Source organism: Pseudophryne corroboree, chromosome 8, assembly GCF_028390025.1.
Source record: "Pseudophryne corroboree isolate aPseCor3 chromosome 8, aPseCor3.hap2, whole genome shotgun sequence".
In the NCBI taxonomy this organism is placed as follows: domain Eukaryota; kingdom Metazoa; phylum Chordata; class Amphibia; order Anura; family Myobatrachidae; genus Pseudophryne; species Pseudophryne corroboree.
Window position 1 is genome coordinate 137,084,374 of NC_086451.1, and position 22,863 is coordinate 137,107,236.

General features: G+C 44.4%; 1 protein-coding gene across 2 annotated transcripts in view; it reads left to right on the forward strand.

Annotated features, from left to right (window-relative positions):
• The first annotated feature begins 20,704 nt into the window (after positions 1-20,704).
• LOC134948755 (tumor necrosis factor ligand superfamily member 10-like) overlaps positions 20,705-22,863 on the forward strand; it is a 141,300-nt gene continuing 139,141 nt past the window's right edge. For both annotated transcript variants that reach the window (XM_063936955.1, XM_063936956.1), the window contains exon 1: positions 20,705-21,196. In XM_063936955.1, the coding sequence (XP_063793025.1) occupies positions 20,966-21,196 (231 nt within the window). In that variant the 5' untranslated portion in view covers positions 20,705-20,965. The remainder of the gene's footprint in view (positions 21,197-22,863) is intronic.

Below are 22,863 nucleotides of genomic sequence, written 5' to 3' on the forward strand. Positions count from 1 at the left end.
TCTGATTGGTGTAAATTCAATCAACCAATCAGAGTTAAAATAGGCAGATGACTGGCACTTTTATAAGCCAATGTGTATTCACATTCACAGCTGATCGTTAGTGTGTAATCACTAGAAATACAAGTTGAAAATAGGTCCCACTTGACCAATAATGAACATACAGTGATTCCATATATTTTCTAAAACATACTAACATTGTTATTTAACTCTTTCTAAACAACATTTTTCCTATTTTAAAAACTGATGATATTTACCAACAGTCATAGAAAGTTTTGACTTCATTATAAAACTATTCAAACAAACTTAAGCATCAAACCGGTTACATACCCCTGGAGTGCAGCGTGTCCTGTCTGTTCAGGTAGAGAACAAACATGATTGTAATCATGTGTTTTATATAGGCAATGGTCTGATTGGTGTAAATTCAATCAACCAATCAGAGTTAAAATAGGCAGATGACTGGCACTTTTATAAGCCAATGTGTATTCACATTCACAGCTGATCGTTAGACCTTTTCATAAATTGCGGGTCATGTGACTCACGTGTCACGTGATGGCCCTGCATAACATGACTGATATTTCCCTAGTGTTCGATGACGCGCATTACGTTAATACGCACGCGCGTCATCGCGTCAAAGTCTTTCTGCAGATATATCGCAATAACACGAACGCGATTACCGCAGTTAAACATGTGACCACCACACGTGACCGAAGCTCTATGACGCGCATCACGTCAGTGCACTGGTCCGTGACAGTGTCCGCTTTTTTACATTTAACCAGTGGTACACACTGTTGGCAATCAGAACTAACTGGTGTGCAGTCCCATTATGTGGACTCAAACATGCGCTGCAATTATCTAGAATGCAACTTCATACATACTGCGATCTACATTGGTACCATACTGATCACCTGACCATGAGATGACAGCGGTTTGTTTACATCACATGTAAAGATACAGGGTATGTTGGTTTGGGTAATGCTGTTTCCTAATTTCATAATTCAAAACATAACATTTTAAGGAACATATTATAAACAGATACAAAAAATAAAACATATTTATAAAAACCACCTTATTTCGAAATCGTGGTTTAAACCATCATCAGTTTTTAAAATAGGAAAATGTTGTTTAGAAAGAGTTAAATAACAATGTCAGTATGTTTTAGAAAATATATGGAATCACTGTATGTTTATTATTGGTCAAGTGGGACCTAATTTCAACTTGTATTTCTAGTGATTACACACTGTGAATCTTGAAAAAGACGCTGCATAGCGTCGAAACGCGTCGACACAGTGTGTTGTTGTGGGTGACAGATTTGACTATCCATAGTGGGGGATAAATAGCTATTGGTATCCGGACCCATTGCTATTGGCTATCAACATCATCCTGCCTTTTCCCACATGGTATGGTTTTTTTCTGTTCACTCTTTTGTTTGTACTCTAATAAAGAGTGTCCTTGTCCTAATTGGATTGTATCTCTGGCTTTGATTTGTTACGAGGGATATTGGGGTCCATCTACCTATATGAAGTGATCGTAAGGCCAACAAAAGAAACCTTTATGAGTTTTCATCACGTCTTACAGAAGTAAGCTTACATGTAAGCGTCCATCACCATAAATCCTGCATATCACATTGGGTGCCTTGAAAAAGAGGTGGAAGCTTGAACTTTCCAGTTTTGGGACTATATCCACATTTCCATTCCCTGTATTACACAGTGGTGAAAGATCTGGTCTCAATGCAGTATTATACTATGTTGCATTTTTTTCTTTTTCATATTGAATGAACTACATCGGTCCACTGTGGCAAAACTGAATTTTCTGGACATTGAGCGCAAAAGTGAGATCGTACTTTTTTCTTTTTCTACAAGGTTGTATAGATTGGTGTTCTATTTAGTACTTTCCTGTGCAGCTCATTTGCGGCGCCCAGAGAGGAATTATTTTCTTATTGCTTTGTACTCACACCTTTTTTCCTCTCAGGCGACAGCATGTTCCATCATAGGAATAAACGTAATGGTTTATTAAGTAATATTTTCTCAGAAAATGCAAATCCGACTTTAGACAGTTCGGACGATCTAACCCTTGATAACCTAATGAATAAACTGGAGAGTGTTCTATTAAAGGAGAATAAGGTTTGGTGGGAGGTCGTGACTTTGGAGCATTATATAGCGAACCGTCTAATACCTAAGGGGTTGCTAATTGATAAAAAGGCATCCTTTATAGATATCTCTGAAAGTTTCAAAAATAAATGGGATCATATTGTCTCCAACTGCTCCTTCGCACTGATGGAATTAATCATCCAAGAAAGAAAAGGTGAGTTGAAGCAGTTGGAAGAACAGATCACACAGCATGAGGGACTAATTACTCCTTTTAAAAATATGGATGAATACAAAAGGTTAGAAGATAGAACCATCTTTAAAATCCAAAAAAGTGAAAGGGAGCTAGTCAATAAAAAAAAGAAAATTTTTTTGAGAGATAAAAATGCCAAAAAAACTAGAAATGAAGAGGCTAATAAACAGGAGACAGAGGTTAATGTTCCCATACCTGAAAGGGCTGGGAGACGTTTTCAGAGTGCTGATAATCGGTCTAGATGGAATAAAAAAACCAGGTACCCTAACACTAAATTTTCAGCAAGGTGGTCCCCCTCTAGGAATTATCCCTTAAGAAGGAGAGAGCATACACATAAAAAAGATTATAATCCTACAGGTGAGAATGCTGCTGAACAATGGGCCCGTAATAGAGCACCAAACAACTATAAAGATAGGAATGTTATAAATAGGACATCCTGGGTACAAAATAGGCCCAATGAGACACGATCATCTACTGATCTTGATGGAAGATCAATCAACCATCATTTTTTGGAGAATACCCAGTTTCAGAGGAGATACCATTAGGGGATAGAAAAATCATCAGTAGTAACTCCAGACGCAAAAGAGGAAAGAGGGGTGGAAAGAAAAGAAACAAAAAGAAGAGAAAGAAGATAGGGGTTGATAGAGAACAAATATGTGAAAACATTGCATCCACTTCAGGGTCAAGCGTTGAATCAAATATTGAGACAGGGGTTAAAATCTTTAATCTCAGTAGCTATGTACTTAATGAGATAGAGACCAATGTTCTCAAAAAGGGGTTTAAATTTTGCCCAACTAATGACATCAACCATTTCAACCTATACGTAGACTTGCAGAAATTCGTCCGCAATCTGTCACTAAAGCGATTTTTCGATGACAAGATACAGGACGAAGTTGATGAGAATGCACCCAAATTCAGACGAAAATCTGTGTTTAATCCCACACACAGCAGAGGCTGTTTTGTTGACACTTTTTATAAAAGTGTCCTTAATGATTTCAATCAATTTAGGGATGCTGTTCCCAACAAAAGGAATAATCTAAATAAAAAAGAACGTGAGTGTTTAAAAAACCTGCAGGATAACACTGATATTGTTTTGAAGGCAGCTGATAAGGGAGGAGGCATAGTAATCATGAGTAAGGAAAACTACATCAAAGAAGGACTCCGTCAATTAAATGACGGGGATACCTATGTTAGGCTGAAAAGTGACCCCTCTTCTAGTATTTTTAAGGCATATGATAATCTCATTAGTCAATATGTAGATTTAAATGTCATTGACGATAATACTGCTCAATATTTGGTGAATGAGAATTTCTCTATCCCAGTGTTATACCTTTTGCCAAAGGTTCCTAAATGTATTGATAACCCCCCAGGTAGGCCAATAGTGGCAGGTACCAATGCAATTACCTCTAATCTTTCGGCTTACATAGATTACCAATTACAACCATTTGTAACAAAGGGACGATCACACCTTAAGGATACCAGAGATATATTGAATCATCTCTTGGGGGTACATTGGGATGATGATTGTTTTCTAATCACCGCTGATGTCTCCTCACTTTATACGATAATTTCCCATGATGCTGGTTTAGATGCAATCAGGTCTACATTAGTAGATGAACACCTTGACAGTTCCCTTACTCAGTTCATTTTGGATGGTATTTCTTTTATACTTAGAAACAATTATTTCAATTTTGATGGACTTTTTTTATAAACAACTCGTCGGTACCGCCATGGGCACCAGGTTCGCACCCAGCTATGCCAATCTCTTCATGTCCAAGTGGGAGGAGTCCCATATTTGGGCTGGTCATGGCTGGGGTGCGAGCCTGGTGCACTGGTGGCGGTACATCGATGATATTCTCTTTGTGTGGAAAGGAGAAGAAGGTGACCTCCAAGATTTTTGTAGATACCTTAATGATAATGAATTAAATATTCATTTGTCCTTTTCCATCAGTAAATCCAACGTTAATTTCCTGGATCTTAATATAACAGTAGAGGACGGGAGTCTGGTGACAAGCAATTACACCAAGCCAACCGACTGTAATACATACATACCTCTAGACAGTAATCATCTACCTATTTGGCTCACCAACGTACCCAAAAGCCAATTACTTAGGGTACGGAGGAATTGTTCTAGTAAAGAGAAATACAAAGAACAAGCGAGTCTAATGGTGTCCAATTTTGCAACCAAAGGATACGACGTATCCACATTAGATAAGATCTCAAAGGAGGTAGAAGAAGTTGAAAGATCAGTATTATTAGAGAGGAAAGAAAAAACACGCACTCGAAACTTCCCCTTGTCATTCCACACTCAATTCAACAAGCAATATAAGAGAATTGAGGGAATAGTGAAGAAAAATTGGAATATTCTTCTCAAAGATGAGATTCTATTTAAGATTTTGCCACAGAAACCACGTTTCACATATAAAAGAGCTCCCAATATTAAAAATACTTTGGTTAGCAGTGCTCTACCCATGGACGGAAAAAGGTTTTTACCTAGAAATAAGGGCTTCTACCGTTGTGGGGAATGTAGGAAGTGCAAAGCCTGCCCTAGTACTGAATCTAAGGTGACGCAGTTTATATGGAGACAGAAAAAAGTCAGGATAGATGATTTTATTACATGTCACACGGATTATGTTGTCTATGCCATTGTCTGTAAGTGTAATTTATTATACATTGGCAAAACAAAACGACAAGTTAAAATCAGATGGGCAGAACATGTCAGGAATATTTTGAAGGGGAATGAAAATCACCCTTTTTCCCTACATTTTAAAGACAAACATGAGAACTCTCTGAAAGGTTTAAAAAGCTTTTGTGCTATAAAATGGATCAAGAACAATTGGAGGACCAGAGATAGAGACAACAGATTAGCCAGATCTGAAATGAAAAATATATTTGATTTTAATAGCTTTTCGCCGCTTGGTTTAAACCACGATTTCGAAATAAGGTGGTTTTTATAAATATGTTTTATTTTTTGTATCTGTTTATAATATGTTCCTTAAAATGTTATGTTTTGAATTATGAAATTAGGAAACAGCATTACCCAAACCAACATACCCTGTATCTTTACATGTGATGTAAACAAACCGCTGTCATCTCATGGTCAGGTGATCAGTATGGTACCAATGTAGATCGCAGTATGTATGAAGTTGCATTCTAGATAATTGCAGCGCATGTTTGAGTCCACATAATGGGACTGCACACCAGTTAGTTCTGATTGCCAACAGTGTGTACCACTGGTTAAATGTAAAAAAGCGGACACTGTCACGGACCAGTGCACTGACGTGATGCGCGTCATAGTGCTTCGGTCACGTGTGGTGGTCACATGTTTAACTGCGGTAATCGCGTTCGTGTTATTGCGATATATCTGCAGAAAGACTTTGACGCGATGACGCGCGTGCGTATTAACGTTAGAGATGAGCGCCGGAAATTTTTCGGGTTTTGTGTTTTGGTTTTGGGTTCGGTTCCGCGGCCGTGTTTTGGGTTCGACCGCGTTTTGGCAAAACCTCACCGAATTTTTTTTGTCGGATTCGGGTGTGTTTTGGATTCGGGTGTTTTTTTCAAAAAACCCTAAAAAACAGCTTAAATCATAGAATTTGGGGGTCATTTTGATCCCAAAGTATTATTAACCTCAAAAACCATAATTTACACTCATTTTCAGTCTATTCTGAATACCTCACACCTCACAATATTATTTTTAGTCCTAAAATTTGCACCGAGGTCGCTGTGTGAGTAAGATAAGCGACCCTAGTGGCCGACACAAACACCGGGCCCATCTAGGAGTGGCACTGCAGTGTCACGCAGGATGTCCCTTCCAAAAAACCCTCCCCAAACAGCACATGACGCAAAGAAAAAAAGAGGCGCAATGAGGTAGCTGACTGTGTGAGTAAGATAAGCGACCTTAGTGGCCGACACAAACACCGGGCCCATCTAGGAGTGGCACTGCAGTGTCACGCAGGATGTCCCTTCCAAAAAACCCTCCCCAAACAGCACATGACGCAAAGAAAAAAAGAGGCGCAATGAGGTAGCTGACTGTGTGAGTAAGATAAGCGACCCTAGTGGCCGACACAAACACCGGGCCCATCTAGGAGTGGCACTGCAGTGTCACGCAGGATGGCCCTTCCAAAAAACCCTCCCCAAACAGCACATGACGCAAAGAAAAAAAGAGGCGCAATGAGGTAGCTGACTGTGTGAGTAAGATAAGCGACCCTAGTGGCCGACACAAACACCGGGCCCATCTAGGAGTGGCACTGCAGTGTCACGCAGGATGGCCCTTCCAAAAAACCCTCCCCAAACAGCACATGACGCAAAGAAAAAAAGAGGCGCAATGAGGTAGCTGACTGTGTGAGTAAGATAAGCGACCCTAGTGGCCGACACAAACACCGGGCCCATCTAGGAGTGGCACTGCAGTGTCACGCAGGATGGCCCTTCCAAAAAACCCTCCCCAAACAGCACATGACGCAAAGAAAAATAAAAGAAAAAAGAGGTGCAAGATGGAATTGTCCTTGGGCCCTCCCACCCACCCTTATGTTGTATAAACAGGACATGCACACTTTAACCAACCCATCATTTCAGTGACAGGGTCTGCCACACGACTGTGACTGATATGACGGGTTGGTTTGGACCCCCCCCAAAAAAGAAGCAATTAATCTCTCCTTGCACAAACTGGCTCTACAGAGGCAAGATGTCCACCTCATCATCATCCTCCGATATATCACCGTGTACATCCCCCTCCTCACAGATTATCAATTCGTCCCCACTGGAATCCACCATCTCAGCTCCCTGTGTACTTTGTGGAGGCAATTGCTGCTGGTCAATGTCTCCGCGGAGGAATTGATTATAATTCATTTTAATGAACATCATCTTCTCCACATTTTCTGGATGTAACCTCGTACGCCGATTGCTGACAAGGTGAGCGGCGGCACTAAACACTCTTTCGGAGTACACACTTGTGGGAGGGCAACTTAGGTAGAATAAAGCCAGTTTGTGCAAGGGCCTCCAAATTGCCTCTTTTTCCTGCCAGTATAAGTACGGACTGTGTGACGTGCCTACTTGGATGCGGTCACTCATATAATCCTCCACCATTCTTTCAATGTTGAGAGAATCATATGCAGTGACAGTAGACGACATGTCCGTAATCGTTGTCAGGTCCTTCAGTCCGGACCAGATGTCAGCATCAGCAGTCGCTCCAGACTGCCCTGCATCACCGCCAGCGGGTGGGCTCGGAATTCTGAGCCTTTTCCTCGCACCCCCAGTTGCGGGAGAATGTGAAGGAGGAGATGTTGACAGGTCGCGTTCCGCTTGACTTGACAATTTTCTCACCAGCAGGTCTTTCAACTCCAGCAGACTTGTGTCTGCCGGAAAGAGAGATCCAAGGTAGGTTTTAAATCTAGGATCGAGCACGGTGGCCAAAATGTAGTGCTCTGATTTCAACAGATTGACCACCCGTGAATCCTTGTTAAGCGAATTAAGGGCTCCATCCACAAGTCCCACATGCCTAGCGGAATCGCTCCGTGTTAGCTCCTCCTTCAATGTCTCCAGCTTCTTCTGCAAAAGCCTGATGAGGGGAATGACCTGACTCAGGCTGGCAGTGTCTGAACTGACTTCACGTGTGGCAAGTTCAAAGGGCATCAGAACCTTGCACAACGTTGAAATCATTCTCCACTGCACTTGAGACAGGTGCATTCCACCTCCTATATCGTGCTCAATTGTATAGGCTTGAATGGACTTTTGCTGCTCCTCCAACCTCTGAAGCATATAGAGGGTTGAATTCCACCTCGTTACCACTTCTTGCTTCAGATGATGGCAGGGCAGGTTCAGTAGTTTTTGGTGGTGCTCCAGTCTTCTGTACGTGGTGCCTGTACGCCGAAAGTGTCCCGCAATTCTTCTGGCCACCGACAGCATCTCTTGCACGCCCCTGTCGTTTTTTAAAAAATTCTGCACCACCAAATTCAAGGTATGTGCAAAACATGGGACGTGCTGGAATTTGCCCATATTTAATGCACACACAATATTGCTGGCGTTGTCCGATGCCACAAATCCACAGGAGAGTCCAATTGGGGTAAGCCATTCTGCGATGATCTTCCTCAGTTGCCGTAAGAGGTTTTTAGCTGTGTGCGTATTCTGGAAAGCGGTGATACAAAGCGTAGCCTGCCTAGGAAAGAGTTGGCGCTTGCGAGATGCTGCTACTGGTGCCGCCGCTGCTGTTCTTGCGGCGGGAGTCCATACATCTACCCAGTGGGCTGTCACAGTCATATAGTCCTGACCCTGCCCTGCTCCACTTGTCCACATGTCCGTGGTTAAGTGGACATTGGGTACAACTGCATTTTTTAGGACACTGGTGAGTCTTTTTCTGACGTCCGTGTACATTCTCGGTATCGCCTGCCTACAGAAGTGGAACCTAGATGGTATTTGGTAACGGGGGCACACTGCCTCAATAAATTGTCTAGTTCCCTGTGAACTAACGGCGGATACCGGACGCACGTCTAACACCAACATAGTTGTCAAGGCCTCAGTTATCCGCTTTGCAGCAGGATGACTGCTGTGATATTTCATCTTCCTCGCAAAGGACTGTTGGACAGTCAATTGCTTACTGGAAGTAGTACAAGTGGGCTTACGACTTCCCCTCTGGGATGACCATCGACTCCCAGCAGCAACAACAGCAGCGCCAGCAGCAGTAGGCGTTACACGCAAGGATGCATCGGAGGAATCCCAGGCAGGAGAGGACTCGTCAGAATTGCCAGTGACATGGCATGCAGGACTATTGGCATTCCTGGGGAAGGAGGAAATTGACACTGAGGGAGTTGGTGGGGTGGTTTGCGTGAGCTTGGTTACAAGAGGAAGGGATTTACTGGTCAGTGGACTGCTTCCGCTGTCGCCCAAAGTTTTTGAACTTGTCACTGACTTATTATGAATGCGCTGCAGGTGACGTATAAGGGAGGATGTTCCGAGGTGGTTAACGTCCTTACCCCTACTTATTACAGCTTGACAAAGGGAACACACGGCTTGACAAAAGTTGTCCGCATTTCTGGTGAAATACTTCCACACCGAAGAGCTGATTTTTTTGGTATTTTCACCAGGCATGTCAACGGCCATATTCCTCCCACGGACAACAGGTGTCTCCCTGGGTGCCTTACTTAAACAAACCACCTCACCATCAGAATCCTCCTGGTCAATTTCCTCCCCAGCGCCAGCAACACCCATATCCTCCTCATCCTGGTGTACTTCAACACTGACATCTTCAATCTGACTATCAGGAACTGGACTGCGGGTGCTCCTTCCAGCACTTGCAGGGGGCGTGCAAATGGTGGAAGGCGCATGCTCTTCACGTCCAGTGTTGGGAAGGTCAGGCATCGCAACCGACACAATTGGACTCTCCTTGTGGATTTGGAAGAACGCACAGTTCTTTGCGGTGCTTTTGCCAGCTTGAGTCTTTTCAGTTTTCTAGCGAGAGGCTGAGTGCTTCCATCCTCATGTGAAGCTGAACCACTAGCCATGAACATAGGCCAGGGCCTCAGCCGTTCCTTGCCACTCCGTGTGGTAAATGGCATATTGGCAAGTTTACGCTTCTCCTCCGACAATTTTATTTTAGGTTTTGGAGTCCTTTTTTTACTGATATTTGGTGTTTTGGATTTGACATGCTCTGTACTATGACATTGGGCATCGGCCTTGGCAGACGACGTTGCTGGCATTTCATCGTCTCGGCCATGACTAGTGGCAGCAGCTTCAGCACGAGGTGGAAGTGGATCTTGATCTTTCCCTAATTTTGGAACCTCAACATTTTTGTTCTCCATATTTTAATAGGCACAACTAAAAGGCACCTCAGGTAAACAATGGAGATGGATGGATACTAGTATACAATTATGGATGGACTGCCGAGTGCCGACACAGAGGTAGCTACAGCCGTGGACTATTGTACTGTACTGTGTCTGCTGCTAATATAGACTGGATGATAATGAGATGTAGTATGTATGTATAAAGAAGAAAGAAAAAAAAACCACGGGTAGGTGGTATACAATTATGGATGGACTGCCGAGTGCCGACACAGAGGTAGCTACAGCCGTGGACTACCGTACTGTGTCTGCTGCTAATATAGACTGGTTGATAATGAGATGTAGTATGTATAAAGAAGAAAGAAAAAAAAAAACCACGGGTAGGTGGTATACAATTATGGACGGACTGCCGAGTGCCGACACAGAGGTAGCTACAGCCGTGGACTACCGTACTGTGTCTGCTGCTAATATAGACTGGTTGATAATGAGATGTAGTATGTATAAAGAAGAAAGAAAGAAAAAAACCACGGGTAGGTGGTATACAATTATGGACGGACTGCCGAGTGCCGACACAGAGGTAGCTACAGCCGTGGACTACCGTACTGTACTGTGTCTGCTGCTAATATAGACTGGATGATAATGAGATGTAGTATGTATAAAGAAGCAAGAAAAAAAAACCACGGGTAGGTGGTATACAATTATGGACGGACTGCCGAGTGCCGACACAGAGGTAGCTACAGCCGTGGACTACCGTACTGTACTGTGTCTGCTGCTAATATAGACTGGTTGATAAAGAGATGTAGTATGTATGTATAAAGAAGAAAGAAAAAAAAACCACGGGTAGGTGGTATACAATTATGGATGGACTGCCGAGTGCCGACACAGAGGTAGCTACAGCCGTGGACTACTGTACTGTGTCTGCTGCTAATATAGACTGGTTGATAAAGAGATGTAGTATGTATGTATAAAGAAGAAAGAAAGAAAAACCACGGGTAGGTGGTATACAATTATGGACGGACTGCCGAGTGCCGACACAGAGGTAGCTACAGCCGTGGACTACCGTACTGTACTGTGTCTGCTGCTAATATAGACTGGTTGATAAAGAGATGTAGTATGTATGTATAAAGAAGAAAGAAAAAAAAACCACGGGTAGGTGGTATACAATTATGGATGGACTGCCGAGTGCCGACACAGAGGTAGCTACAGCCGTGGACTACTGTACTGTGTCTGCTGCTAATATAGACTGGTTGATAAAGAGATGTAGTATGTATGTATAAAGAAGAAAGAAAAAAAAACCACGGGTAGGTGGTATACAATTATGGACGGACTGCCGAGTGCCGACACAGAGGTAGCTACAGCCGTGGACTACCGTACTGTACTGTGTCTGCTGCTAATATAGACTGGTTGATAAAGAGATGTAGTATGTATGTATAAAGAAGAAAGAAAAAAAAACCACGGGTAGGTGGTATACAATTATGGATGGACTGCCGAGTGCCGACACAGAGGTAGCTACAGCCGTGGACTACTGTACTGTGTCTGCTGCTAATATAGACTGGTTGATAAAGAGATGTAGTATGTATGTATAAAGAAGAAAGAAAAAAAAACCACGGGTAGGTGGTATACAATTATGGATGGACTGCCGAGTGCCGACACAGAGGTAGCTACAGCCGTGAACTACCGTACTGTGTCTGCTGCGACTGGATGATAAATAATGATATAAAAAATATATATATATCACTACTGCAGCCGGACAGGTATAGATTATATAATGACGGACCTGCTGGACACTGTCTGTCAGCAGAATGAGTTTTTTATAGAATAAAAAAAAAAACACCACACAAGTCACACGACGAGTGTTTAACTTTTTCAGGCAATCACAATATAGTATACTACTAACTATACTGGTGGTCAGTGTGGTCAGGTCACTGGTCAGTCACACTGGCAGTGGCACTCCTGCAGCAAAAGTGTGCACTGTTTAATTTTAATAATATGTACTCCTGGCTCCTGCTATAACCTATAACTGGCACTGCTCCCCAGTCTCCCCCACAATTATAAGCTGTGTGAGCACAGTCAGATATATACATAGATGATGCAGCACACTGGGCTGAGCAGTGCACACAGATATGGTATGTGACTGAGTCACTGTGTATCGTTTTTTTCAGGCAGAGAACGGATTATATTAAATAAAACTGCACTGTCTGGTGGTCACTGTGGTCAGTCACTACTAAACTCTGCACTCTCTACAGTACTCCTAAGCTCCAGTAAATCAAGTGTCTCTGTCTCAAATCAATCTCACTCTCTCTCTTCTAATCTAAATGGAGAGGACGCCAGCCACGTCCTCTCCCTATCAATCTCAATGCACGTGTGAAAATGGCGGCGACGCGCGGCTCCTTATATAGAATCCGAGTCTCGCGAGAATCCGACAGCGTCATGATGACGTTCGGGCGCGCTCGGGTTAACCGAGCAAGGCGGGAAGATCCGAGTCGCTCGGACCCGTGAAAAAAAACATGAAGTTCGGGCGGGTTCGGATTCCGAGGAACCGAACCCGCTCATCTCTAATTAACGTAATGCGCGTCATCGAACACTAGGGAAATATCAGTCATGTTATGCAGGGCCATCACGTGACACGTGAGTCACATGACCCGCAATTTATGAAAAGGTCTAACGATCAGCTGTGAATGTGAATACACATTGGCTTATAAAAGTGCCAGTCATCTGCCTATTTTAACTCTGATTGGTTGATTGAATTTACACCAATCAGACCATTGCCTATATAAAACACATGATTACAATCATGTTTGTTCTCTACCTGAACAGACAGGACACGCTGCACTCCAGGGGTATGTAACCGGTTTGATGCTTAAGTTTGTTTGAATAGTTTTATAATGAAGTCAAAACTTTCTATGACTGTTGGTAAATATCATCAGTTTTTAAAATAGGAAAAATGTTGTTTAGAAAGAGTTAAATAACAATGTTAGTATGTTTTAGAAAATATATGGAATCAGTGTATGTTCATTATTGGTCAAGTGGGACCTATTTTCAACTTGTATTTCTAGTGATTACACACTAACGATCAGCTGTGAATGTGAATACACATTGGCTTATAAAAGTGCCAGTCATCTGCCTATTTTAACTCTGATTGGTTGATTGAATTTACACCAATCAGACCATTGCCTATATAAAACACATGATTACAATCATGTTAGTTCTCTACCTGAACAGACAGGACACGCTGCACTCCAGGGGTATGTAACTGGTTTGATGCTTAAGTTTGTTTGAATAGTTTTATAATGAAGTCAAAACTCTCTATGACTGTTGGTAAATATCATCAGTTTTTAAAATAGGAAAATGTTGTTTAGAAAGAGTTAAATAACAATGTCAGTATGTTTTAGAAAATATATGGAATCACTGTATGTTTATTATTGGTCAAGTGGGACCTAATTTCAACTTGTATTTCTAGTGATTACACACTGTGAATCTTGAAAAAGACGCTGCATAGCGTCGAAACGCGTCGACACAGTGTGTTGTTGTGGGTGACAGATTTGACTATCCATAGTGGGGGATAAATAGCTATTGGTATCCGGACCCATTGCTATTGGCTATCAACATCATCCTGCCTTTTCCCACATGGTATGGTTTTTTTCTGTTCACTCTTTTGTTTGTACTCTAATAAAGAGTGTCCTTGTCCTAATTGGATTGTATCTCTGGCTTTGATTTGTTACGAGGGATATTGGGGTCCATCTACCTATATGAAGTGATCGTAAGGCCAACAAAAGAAACCTTTATGAGTTTTCATCACGTCTTACAGAAGTAAGCTTACATGTAAGCGTCCATCACCATAAATCCTGCATATCACGTTGGGTGCCTTGAAAAAGAGGTGGAAGCTTGAACTTTCCAGTTTTGGGACTATATCCACATTTCCATTCCCTGTATTACACAGTGGTGAAAGATCTGGTCTCAATGCAGTATTATACTATGTTGCATTTTTTTCTTTTTCATATTGAATGAACTACATCGGTCCACTGTGGCAAAACTGAATTTTCTGGACATTGAGCGCAAAAGTGAGATCGTACTTTTTTCTTTTTCTTTTTCTTTTTGTACAGGCACACTGTGCACACGCTGCTTTCTAGGGACCTTAGAGCAGGCCTTCCCTGCTTGGAGGCCCTTAGAAAGCCCATGGTGCCTAGGCCCATGAGCCTGAGGAGCTTCTTGGTAGGCAGGTAGAAAATGCTGCAGCACTGGCTTATTTATAATTGGTGAATTGTGTGCGATGCACACGGCTCCTGAGTACAAGGGGCCCACACCGCACGCGCTGCACCAGTTTTTGAATACTTACCCCTACAGAGTCTAGCGCTGATGTCAGCACCACTGCAGAAATTGCAGGGAAAATGGCCACCACACCATTTTCCTGGAGATCTGCGTATGCTCAGACTCTCTACATTGCTGCTCCGCTGCCGGCCACCAGCAGAGAAGAGGCGGGCCAGACGGAGGAGACCGTGCATGGGCCTCTTCCTCTTTTAACGCGCCCATGCCTTCTCCTCTCTTAAAGCACCCCTGGCTGACAGCGTACTGATTGGTGGATGGTTAGAGCTAACCACCAATCAGAGTGCACCATTCTCTACCAGCTTACAGACAGACAATGAATGGTTGAATGGCTTGTAAGCATGCTGATTAGCGGATGGCTGGAGCTATCCACCAATCAAAATGCTGACAGCCATTCATTGTATGAAAGCATGTCGAGAGATGACTTAGGACCGCAGGAGGAGAATGTTCTGATATATTTATTTTTTCTTTATTTCCGTGAATGGGAGAGTAGGGGTCCCAGTGTATTTTTTTACAGAGGGCCCACAATGCTGTTAAAATGGCCCAGATTGGAAGAGTGCCAAAGGCACAAATTTGACTCAGAATGTTGATTGGGACAGTTGTGAAGTTGTATTACCCTGAACAGTATACGTGTTATACATAGTTGCCCAGGAACGTATTGGCTATAGGGCTCACCAGGAAGATTCCTGGTAGGCTGACTTGTCTGTGGCAGCTTTTGGAGACACTGGCCCTCAGTCCCAGCCATTGATGATGTCATCACCATGGAAGAGGTCATGGCAAAAGGTGTTCTCTCCATCCGAAAACCGAATCATCAATTTGTCCAGTTATGAACTCTCTGCTACAGAGGAAAGAGTCCTTTCTGAAAGCCTCTCCTTTGTACCCACAACTAAGTTCGACAATTTTCAATGGCAATTTGAACGCCAGAATTTGCACTGTCAACTTAAGCTACGTGAGGTTTTTGCCAAAACACCCAATCATTGGATGCTTCAACTTAGAAATTGCCACAACAACTATTGAAATTACAACCACGTTCAACATTTGAACCCTAATCTTTTAATGCATCAATAAAGACCTATATGCGGCTCATGGATACTGTAGTTACCAACTTGACCCGCCAGCCATGTGAATCCCGTTACAACTTAACTAGAGAGGAATACACAGCTCTACAAGTATTGGTGGACAACAATCCAATTGTATTTCGGCCTGCGGATAAAGGGGGTGCCCTGATAATTCAGGATATGGTGGCCTATAAGGCTGAAATTGAAAGACAAGTATCAGATATGGTCACATATAGGTTACTTCCAGCTAACCCAGCAAATATTTTTTTTAAAGATCTAGTACATATTGTGCAGCAAGTACAGATGTCATTTCAGCTAAACTGCAAAGCCATGATCCCGGAACATCCTATAGTACCTATTATGTACACTACACCTAAGGTTCACAAGTCGCTTGTTCAGCTGCCTGGCTGCCCCGATATGGCAGCTAATGGGTCACTATATGATGCCGTGGTGGTGTACTTGGACTTATTTATGCAGCCGTGTATCAGGGCGCACCCCAGATACCTGCTTGATACCTCTACATTACTTACAAAATTTATTATTTTACCAACAATGGAGGGCGAGATCTGGCTATGCAGTATGGATGTACAGAGCTTGTATACTGTTATCCCGCAAATACAGGGACTTGCTGCAGTGCACAGATTTCTTGATGGTCATCTATTATATGTGGGGCCTTGTTTGGACTTTATAATGAAATGCTTCAGTTAATACTAACAATTTTTTTTCTTGTATGATAATACATTTTATCTTCAACTAATTGGGTGTGCAATGGGGTCGATTGCGGCCCCATCGTACTCCAATATTTTTATGTTTGATGTAGAAGAGTCTATCTTCTTTGGTGACCCCAACATTGCCAGTAGGATCGTCATGTACACACAGTACATTGACTATCTCCTGCTTCTCTGGAGGGGACCCAGAGAGGATTTGAAAAATTTGATTAAATGTCATAACAGTAAAGATAGTCCGATAAAACTTGCAATGACTATGAGCAATATGCAGGTACATTTTCTTGAGGTTTGCATTTCTTTACAGGATGGTAATATTGTGACTAGTTTAGATTCAAAAGATACATATCGTGCAGTGTGGAGGCTCATTCATCGCTGGTGCCCCGTCGGCTGTGCATGCAGGCCAATATGGACGATCTTGTCCATATTTGCCTGCACTTCTACGGAGCCGGGTGATGGGGGGAGTGAAGAAAGTTCACTCCCCCCGTCACTGCTTCCCCGCCGCCGGGTCGCCCGTCAGCCGTATCCGCCGTCGGGCAGCTCGGCGGCGGATCTATTCATGTGTAGGGCCCTTGAGGCTCAGATTAGGGCTAGTGGTGGAGCAGATGTGGAACTCTACCAATCACAACAAATATGTTGAAAGTGTTTGAATTCAAAAATGACCTTGCTCAGTGCCAGATTAAGGCTCACATGGGCCTGGAGCTGAGATTTAGGAAGGGCCTATTATGTGCCGTCGCAGGTAGTGTGATAAGTGTTATAGAGAAGTTCTTATGAGTGGGTAGGGGTGTGTGGTGACATACCGTTCACTGCACTACCTCCCCACACTACATCACTAAGCTACTTTCCTGCACTACATCACTGTGCTACTTCCCCACACTACATACCCACACTATATCACTTTACTACTTATTCACACTACATTCCTGCAGTATATCACGACGCTACCTTCCCACACAACATCTCCACACTATTTCAATGCACTACCTCTAAGGACTACATTCCCACACTACACCTAACTTCCCACACCACATTATTACCTTCCCACACCACCATACTGCGCTACCTTCCCACACCACCATACTGCACTGCCTTCCCACACCACCGTACTGCGCTACCTTCCCACACCACATTACTGCACTACCTACTCACACCACATTACTACGCTACCTTCCGACACCACATTACTACGCTACCTTCCCACACAAATGTACTGCGCTACTTTCCCACACCACCATACTGCACTACCTTCCCACACCACATTACTACGCTACCTTCCCACACAACATTACTGCGCTACCTTCCCACACCACATTACTGCGTTACCTTCCCACACCACCATACTCTGCTACCTTCTCACATCACCATATTGCTCTACCTTCCCACACCACCATATTGCGCTATCTTCCCACACCACCGTACTGCGCTACCTTCCCACACCACCATACTGTGCTACCTTCCCTCTCCACTATATTGCGCTACCTTCCCACACCACCATATTGCGCTACCTTCCCACACCACCATATTGCGCTACCTTCCCACACCACCATATTGCGCTACCTTCCCACACCACATTACTGCACTACCTACCCACACCACCGTACTGTTCTACCCTCCCACACCAGCGTATTGCGCTACCTTCCCACACCACATTACTGCACTACTTTCCCACACAACCATACTGCGCTACCTTCCCACACCACCATATTGTGCGACCTTCCCACACCGCCATATTGCGCTACCTTCCCACATCACCGTACTGCACTACCTTCCCACACCACTTTACTGCACTACCTTCCCACACCACTTTACTGCCCTACCTTCCCACACCACCGTACTGCGCTACCTTCCCACACCAGCGTATTGCGCTACCTTCCCACACCACATTACTGCAGTACATTTTTACACACCACTGCACTGCGCTACCATCCCACACCACCCTATTACGCTACCTTCCCACACCACCATATTGCGCTACCTTCCCACACCTGCATACTGCACCACCTTCCCACACCACATTACTGCGCTACCTTCCCACACCACATTACTACACTACCTTACCACACCACCGTACTGCGCAACTTTCCCACACCACCGTACTACGCTACCTTCCCACACCACATTACTACGCTACCTTCCCACACCACATTACTGCACTACTTCCCACACCACATTACTGCTTTGCCTTCCCACACCACCATACTGCGCTTCTTTCCCACACCACCGTACTGCGCTACCTTCCCACACATTACTGCGCTACCTTCCCACACCATCGTACTGAGCTACCTTCCCACACCACATTACTGCACTACTTCCCACACCACATTACTGCTTTGCCTTCCCACACCACCATACTGCGCTACTTTTCCACACCACCGTACTGCGCTACCTTCCCACACATTACTGCGCTACCTTCCCACACCTCTGTACTGCGCTACCTTCCCACACCATCGTACTGAGCTACCTTCCCACACCACATTACTACGCTACCTTCCCACACCACCGTACTGTACTACCTTCGCACACCACATTACTACACTACCTTCCCACACCACATTACTGCGCTACCTTCCCACACCAATTACTGCGCTACTTCCCACACCACATTACTGCTCTACCTTCCAACACCACCGTATTGCCCTACCTTCCTATACATTACTGCACTACCTTCCCACACGACTGTACTGCGCTACCTTCCTACACCACCATATTGTGCTACCTTCCCACACCACCATATTGCGCTACCTTCCCACACCACCATATTGCGCTACCTTCCCACATCACCGTACTGTGCTACTTTCCCACACCACATTACTGCACTACCTTCCCACACCACTGTACTGCGCTACCTTCCCTTACCACCGTACTCTGCAAGTTTGGCGCATGTCACACCACTACCCATCAAGTCCCGCTCTGGCACCAGCCCACGTAGGCTATGAAGACATTTGTTTGCAGCTTCATTGGCATCTGCCCACCCACCAAATACGCTGCCTCAGAAGTTTGCCTACTTGAATCCCGCCCCTCCTGGCTTCTATTGGCCAGGAGGGAGCTACATCCCGCCTTCTTATGGAAGGCCCTACTCCCATTGATCCAGTGGCATCTACCCATACCCCACAGGCAACCCCGGATGGTCGTGAGCACTGGGACGTGGAGTACAAAGTACATTATGTAAACAAATACCCTGCAGAATCACACTCCACTGGATGTACACTGCTCTTGCCGGCGGTGCCACAGTCCCTCTGTCGGGTCTACCATGGGCCCAGGGCATGAGGGCTCCTCCCCCTGCCCTTGTTACACCTCTACCTCTAACTGTACCTCAATAGTATCCACTACTAGATATTGCCAGTAGGTACCTCTCTCTGTAGAGCCACTGCAGCTGCAGACCACTCCACAAAGTTCACACCACTGTTTGGCAGCAATGGAGAAGGAGAGGAACAGGACTGACAGCAGCTGAATGAGCAGGACTTCAGATGAAGAGGAGACACACTGCTAACTTACAGGGGGCGTAGCTAATCATATCTATGGGCGGAGCTTCTGGCTTCCTGTGGAAAGGAAGGGGTGGCTCCAGCCTCAATGTGGAAGGAGTGGAGCAGCCGGGGACAGAGATATAGACAGCATGGGGCGGAGCTTCGGGCAGTCTGAGAAACACAGCGGCAGGCCGTCCAGGGGGCAGGTCTTATCGCCATCTGGGTGGAGCTTATCATATCAAGGTATCTGAGCTTCAAGAAACCCAGGGAAGGGGACCAGTTGTGCATGGCTGCGGGCGGTCCAGAGGTGATAGGAGGAGTTTGTAGCCGGGAGGGAGGCATTTGCTGTTGATGAGTGATGACAGGAGAAAAGTCTTCTCTCCTGTCAACACTGGCTGACTGCATTGCAGAGATCCCATGGGCCTATTTTCAATGAGGGGCCTGGATCTGCAGCTCCATCTGCCCCATTGTTAATCCGGCCCTGTCTGTGACCAATGTTTCAGAGCTATCAATGTTTTGTTACTGATGGTAAAAACATCAGTAACATCGATGTTGTCTAGCAATGTCGTATTCTAAATTAATGGAATACCACACTCTGGCCCTCAGACCAGAATAATAAATACCTGTGAAATTTAAAAATGCTATAATAAAGCAAAAATAGTAATTTAGGCAGAATGTATTTTAGAAATAGACTCCAATCTTAAATATAACATTTTTATATACTCCTAAACCTTTCCAAATAGTTTTTAAAATGTATTAGTGGCTCTTTTATATATATATATATATATATATATATATTTTTTTTTTTATATATATATATATATATATATATATATCTTGTATTTTATATAAAATCTCTAGTTTTTAAACCTTTCTCACTTCTTCTCATGAAAATGAGAAACCAGTAGGGTGACTTTGGACTGTGCAAAGTAGGGCGGGTTAAGCTAATTCTTTTAATATCTCTGACCAGGAAAAAGAGAGAAAATAAATCTGGTCCCTCCCATAACCAGTTATTTCTCTTTCGGAATTTGCTGTTTATATCCAGACTGGTTACGAGTGGTGAAAGGAAAGGTGGTAAGAGGGAGGTGGAAAGGGTTATAGAAAGGAGCTTAAATAGAGTAAAACAGTAATGTAAACATTAGGAAGGGAACAATGTAGTGGTAGGGAATATCAGGGAACGAAGCAATGCAAAAAGGAAGCCATATATAAGATACTAAATAAATGCAATAGCGTGCTCAGTTTTAGGGAGAATCTGGAACAAAAAGCAGAATCAAAACCACTGTAAGAACATGACAAACCAAGGCACACAGCAATACTATCGCACAGACAGCAATGACTCTGCAGCCAGCATGCTCCGAGCTGGGGACAGGGAAGAATGCTGTAAAGAGCCTGGAGAGAAAGTGCTGTTGGGGAAGGGGATTAGCCCCCTTTGGGTGTTAGTGGCTTTCCTCTTTATCGTGGTATTGCAAGTTGCCTGCTGTACTGGCCTTTATGTCTACTTCAGCATGTCCATTTCCAAGGTATGTTTATTGCATATATTCATTATTCACATGTTGCACTAATGTTATTATAAATACCTGTGTGCAAGTGTGTTGTCTATAAGTTGCTATGTTGTGCTCTAGTGATCTGCTGCAGTATGTGGACTATGAACTGCTTAAGTTTCCTTGTACATTGTACAATCAATAAAAGAAAGGTTTAGACACTGTGACACAGAAAACATATATTCTGTGTATTGGTTTGTGTTTTATTTAGTGTTCTGGGAGAGTCAAATAGCATTTTTACTTTTTCCAGAATTTTTGCATGGTTTGTCATTCCTTGTGTCATTGGGGGTCATTCCGACCCGTTCGCACGCAGTGGTTTGTCGCTGCGGTGTGAACGGGTCCGGAATGCGCATGCGCAGCGGCTGCACTACACATGCGCGACGTTGCCCGGTGACAGGGGTCACCGGGTTACGTCCAGGACACCGAAGAAAGCGGTCGCAGAGCCAAGAAGATTGACAGAAAGAAGGTGTACCTGGGCGTCACCGGACCGTTGCCAGACGTTTTCAGGGAGTGGAGAAGAAAACAAAGGCGTGTCCAGGAGAACGGAGGGCGGATGTCTGACGTCAAAGCCGGCCCCAGCATCGCTGAGATCGTCGCACAGGGTAAGTATGTCCAGGGCTAGTCTTGTTTTACTTGAAATACACTCCCCCATAGGCGTGGACTAGTTGATTGCAGCAGCAGCAGCAAAAAGTTGCTGGCTGCGATCAACTCGGAATGACCACCATTATGTCCATCTTTCTGATCTTACACTACCTTTTTACGTCACACAATTTCTCCAGGTACAATACTGTATACAGTGTTCTGCATAGGCATTTTTTACTTACATTGGGCCTAATTTAGAGTTGCATGCTATGGCGATATTCACGCAAATGGGAAGTGATTTTTCTTCGCCGCCTGCGTCTCAGTTGCACCATGCATATGTACCGAGTCTGAGTACACTACTGAGTCACAGTTCACATCTGGCTGCACGCTAATGGGAAATGTGAGAGGAGTTACTGAATGGTGACTAGGATGTAAAAGGGTTGTAGCTAAAAAGACAAACGGAGATGTTGCATCCAATGGGAGTGTCAGAGGCGTATTACGGGTGTGTCACTGAAAGCAGGTGCGTACAAAGACGCTCTCCTAGGAGGTCATATTCTGACAGAGAAACTGCACCTGCCATAAGACTGGTGCAAGTTTTGATGGTGCAAACGGTGGTGAGTCTAAAGATAATGCAGTGTATATAGATGCTGCGGGTGGGCACAGTGGCGTCACAAGGGGGGTGCGGCCTGCACCCGGGTGTGACTCCTGGAAGGGGTGACACCAAAATGTGGGCTCCTCCGCAGTGACAGGAGCCAGGTGCTGCAGTGTGAAAGTCTGCTACAGCAACTGGCTTCTGTCATAGAAGAGGAGCTGACAGCGCTGGGAGATAGTCTCCGGGGGCAGCCCAGTACAGCCCAGCATCTCCGGAGATGCTTGGCACGCCCCTGGAGTGATGATCCCCCTAGACCACGCCCCCTTTATTTACAGCCATGCCCCTTTTTACCGCAAGCGGACCTCCGGCGCAATGGGATAACAAGGGTGCGCACCGGGTGTCACCACACCCCGTGATGCCTCTGGGTGGGCACATACTGTACCATGCACATTCGGATGCACAGATATACACC